Source organism: Galeopterus variegatus, unplaced genomic scaffold (genome assembly GCF_000696425.1).
Source record: "Galeopterus variegatus unplaced genomic scaffold, G_variegatus-3.0.2 Scaffold8330, whole genome shotgun sequence".
In the NCBI taxonomy this organism is placed as follows: Eukaryota; Metazoa; Chordata; class Mammalia; order Dermoptera; family Cynocephalidae; genus Galeopterus; species Galeopterus variegatus.
Window position 1 is genome coordinate 9,306 of NW_007734441.1, and position 4,285 is coordinate 13,590.

Below are 4,285 nucleotides of genomic sequence, written 5' to 3' on the forward strand. Positions count from 1 at the left end.
AAAAAAAAAAAAAAAAAAAAAAAAAAAAGAAATGTAGCTCTGTACCCCATAAATATGTACAATTAATAGGTGTCAATTAAAAATCCAAATTAATTTAAAAGTGCTTCCTACTATACTATACTATATATACTATACTACACTACTATACTATAATATAGGAAGTGTTTGACTTACTGGTCTAATGGCAGGAAGCTTGCATTTTTCAGGGTGTTTTCTGAACACCTGTGATTATAATTACATTTAAACTATATCACTAAGTAACTTGTATAATCTTTCATTACTCCTTTGTCTTCAACTTCAAAAACAGAGAGCAGATCTTACCTGAGTTTCCTTCCACCTGTAACATTCTGAGCTTTTTATGATGTGCCAACAGGCGTCAGATCACTAAACAAAGCACCAAACTAGGAGTATAAGTGTCAACCCAGATGCGGCCCCTAAATGTGTTCATTGTTGCAAGACATTTCTCAGGTGCCTGATGTGTGTCTGGAATTCTGGGCATGAGTCATGGTACACGTGATGAAGATACAGTCATGCCCATCTCACTCAGACTGTGCTCTATAAATGCCATTCAAAATGATAATAAGAAAACTACTCAGACTTAGGTTATTTCAGAAAACAATTTAAGACTATTACTTTGCATCTGTCTTTGAATATCTCTGGACTAAAGAAAGAGGAAATCTACCAAAAGGAAATATCACAAAGATCATGATTTCTATGTTGGGAGTATTAAATTTATTAGAAAACAGACAACATGATATAGGAGTTAGACTGGGGTCCCAAGAGGTCAGAGTAATCTTCTTCAGAAGTTGGCTTGAAAAGGTGTCCAATGCATAGTGTGAGCTAGTTTGAAGAGATGGGAAATGGACTTCTCAAGAAAATGCATGTTGTTCTGCCATGATGCCTTGAGGGGCAGCAGGATGAACCTGGCCACCTACTGGGGGACCCTTAGTGATCATGTGCTGCTCAGTTGCAGCAGGTCCTGCAGGTGGTGCGGCAAGGGGCGGGCTGGCAGCAGGGAGGCCTGCAGCAGGGGGACTGCACAATGACGGGCTGGCAGCAGGTGGTGGTCCAGCAGCAGGGGCGGCAGACCACGGCAGTGCAGGATGTGGGGCAGCAGTAGATGGGGCAGCAGCAGCCCTCCTGCAGGCCACAGGGGTCACAGCAGATGGGTTGGCGGCAGAACACTTCAGTGCAGGACATGGGGCAGCAGTAGATGGGGCGGCAGCAGCCCTCCTGCAGGCCACAGGGGTCGCAGCAGATGGGTTGGCGGCAGAACACTTCAGTGCAGGACAGGGGGCAGCAGTAGATGGGGCGGCAGCAGCCCTCCTGCAGGCCACAGGGGTCACAGCAGATGGGTTGGCGGCAGAACACTTCAGTGCAGGACAGGGGGCAGCAGTAGATGGGGCGGCAGCAGCCCTCCTGCAGGCCACAGGGGTCACAGCAGATGGGTTGGCGGCAGAACACTTCAGTGCAGGACATGGGGCAGCAGTAGATGGGGCGGCAGCAGCCCTCCTGCAGGCCACAGGGGTCGCAGCAGATGGGGCGGCGGCAGGGCTCGCAGATGGGGCGCGTGCAGCGGGGCACACAGGTCACGGGGCGGCACACGGTGGTCTGGCAGCACACGGGGCGGCAGCAGCAGGGGTCGCGGCAGCAGCAAGGCTGGCAGCAGTCCCCACAGGTGGAGCCGCAGCAGGAGCCCGTCATGGTGGTGTCTGGGGCTGGTCTGGAGTGGGCTGTGGAGAGGAGTTGGGTGTTCTCAGGTGTGATGTCTTCCTCCACTCCTGGGCCTTTTATGTACACTGGCCGGGTGCTGATGAGCCCCAGGGCACATGATTATTTCCTTGTTTTTGTTTATGTCTTCTGAAATGACACCTGCAGGCTAGTAAGTTTTCTATACATTTTTTTTAGATGCTCAGGAATAGAAAGAGACTGTTTGTTTTCCTTATTTAGTGGAGACCCATTATATTTTTCTATTTATGATTCAAATATGGACTTAATGACCGAAAGTTCAAAGTCTCTATTTATAGTTATAATTCAATGATTGTTTTGTTTCTTAGGGTTAACAGTGGAAGTGAGTTCCTCAAGTTGTCAGCATCCTTTTCCACTGCTAAGCTTCCTGAGAAAACAAGTTGAGAGTCATGCTACAAGAATAGTTTAAAAGTCAGAGTTTGTCGGTAAAGAAAGAAATTTCCAGTTCATTTTTTGGAGCTACAGGAGTAATCTTAGCAGCCTTCGTCATCAGGACTTGGCCATCAGTGATTTTTGTCTCAGATACATATTCATTGATTTCCATTGTTGGAATTTTATTATTTATAATCTTCAAGGTGAATTTCATTATTTATTATCTTCATGTTAGCCAGTTTTATTGGGTTCTAACTATATTCCAAGCACCATACTAAATGGAATACATTTATTAATTTATTCTTCATAGCCTTCATATTGTTGAAGTGGGTTGTGAATTTCATTATTTATTATCTTCATGTTAGCCAGTTTTATTGGGTTCTAACTATATTCCAAGCAACATACTAAATGGAATACATTTATTAATTTATTCTTCATAGCCTTCATATTGTTGAAGTGGGTTTTGTTATATTCCTAATTTTACGTGTAAGGAACCAGATAAGTGATTTGCCCAAAGTTAAACATTTAATAAGTGTTGGAGCCAATACTTATTCCAAAAACATCTGTGGAAATATTATTTGTAAGCTCAGAGAGCTGAAGTACAACGAATTGTGGGTACCACATTCCCAGCCATTAAGGAATGTTTGTCTTATTTAGGAACTTTGTCTATTTACTTTGAAAACAATGGTTATTTGTGACATGGATAATTTTTCGTTATCTTAAAGGGCTCTATGTCTTACCAACATCCTCAGGAATTGGAAGACTTACACCCCACTCAGCCTTCTGAAAATTCCAAAACATACCCTAAGGAGATAGTATCACAGTTGGTCATAATTGAGTGGTCACGGGACCCTGAGAACAAAGCTACCAATGTGGTGAGGAAGTCAAAAAACCTGAACTTATCTAGAAAAAGGTTGCAATTTTCTAGCGTAACAAAAGCTCTAGGTAGTGATCCCAACTGAACGTGGTCTCAGGCCCCATTGTGCCCGTACCTGAATGTCTCCAGCATCTCCCCACGTACTATGCTTGAGTTCATTCCTGCTTCCAAAACAATAGTGGTTTTCAATTGTTTCAAACTATCAGGACTTCTAGGAAAATTCTGTCACTCAGCCGTTTTGTAGCCCTTGCCTCTTGATTTGCTTGGGTCTCACAGGCTCACCCAGACCTGCGCCAGCCACTGTGACTGACTAGGGCATGGGGTTACTGTGGAAACCAAGATCCAATAATAATGATGAATTCAGGAGAAAACAAAGTATTTTCTATCTGAAAAAAACACTGTAAGATAAGAAAGTTCCTAGAAGGCTAAAAAGGAAAATTCTGAGAGCAGGAATACAGAGGAAGTTGGAAAATTTTATAAATAGTGATAAGAATATGCAGAAAGAAATTGGAGCTGTGAACCTATTTATTGGTAAACTATCAAACCCTTGATGTAGAGAAAACTCCAATGTGCACATGCTGAAAATGTAGACGTTTTGAATATGATAGGCTTCTTGTTGAGAAACTTGTACCATATTTTCAATAACAATCCTTTTCTCCATGAGGTGGCTTATTGTTTTATTGTAAGAATGTACATGTCTAGCATCAGTTAAGAGCTGGGTGGGTGGTGATGTCTCTCTCTCTTCCAATTCTCTTATAACTTATCCATTCAATTATTCAACATATAATTTCTGATTATATTCTGTATGCTGAATATTGTGCGGGTCAGTGGGAATCCCCCAGTGGACAAAATCATTCAAGGTCCCTACGCTCATGAAGCTTACTTGCCTGACTCCTCTCAACAGGCAGGAAAGATGCCTAAGCATACAAGCAGCACACTCCAAAAAATGCTTTTAGACCAGATGTTGGGTACTCAAAACGTGTTTCTCAGGGAAACAATAGTGGTTAGTCTTCTTGACCAGCCTAAAAGGGTTTAACAACACCAAAAACATATCCAATATGGATTAATGTTATTCCTATTTTGAACACATTGGCATTGTTTCAATGGTAACTGTGGAGTTCCAAATCAGGATATTTCCCACCGAGGCTGTATTTCTCCGTCTTCTCAGCAGCAGCAACTGTACTGGAGTTTGATTTAGCTGTGGTGGTGCTCATGGGAACCATGGAGAAGATGGGACAGTGGTTCTTCCAGCACAGGGAATTCAGTGGTTAGGGATTCCCACGTACT

At 43.1% G+C, this 4,285-nt stretch overlaps 1 protein-coding gene across 1 annotated transcript; it reads right to left on the reverse strand.

Annotated features, from left to right (window-relative positions):
• Positions 1 to 963: 963 nt before the first annotated feature.
• LOC103608345 (keratin-associated protein 5-4-like) lies at positions 964 to 1,704 on the reverse strand. Its single transcript, XM_008592795.1, has one exon. The coding sequence runs from the start codon at positions 1,702 to 1,704 to the stop codon at positions 964 to 966; it is 741 nt and encodes a 246-aa protein (XP_008591017.1).
• Between the last annotated feature and the right edge of the window lie 2,581 nt (positions 1,705 to 4,285).

Coding starts and splice junctions, on each gene's coding strand:
- LOC103608345 (XM_008592795.1), bottom strand. CDS start 1,704: ATGACGGGCTCCTGCTGCGGCTCCACCTGTGGGGACTGCTGCCAGCCT.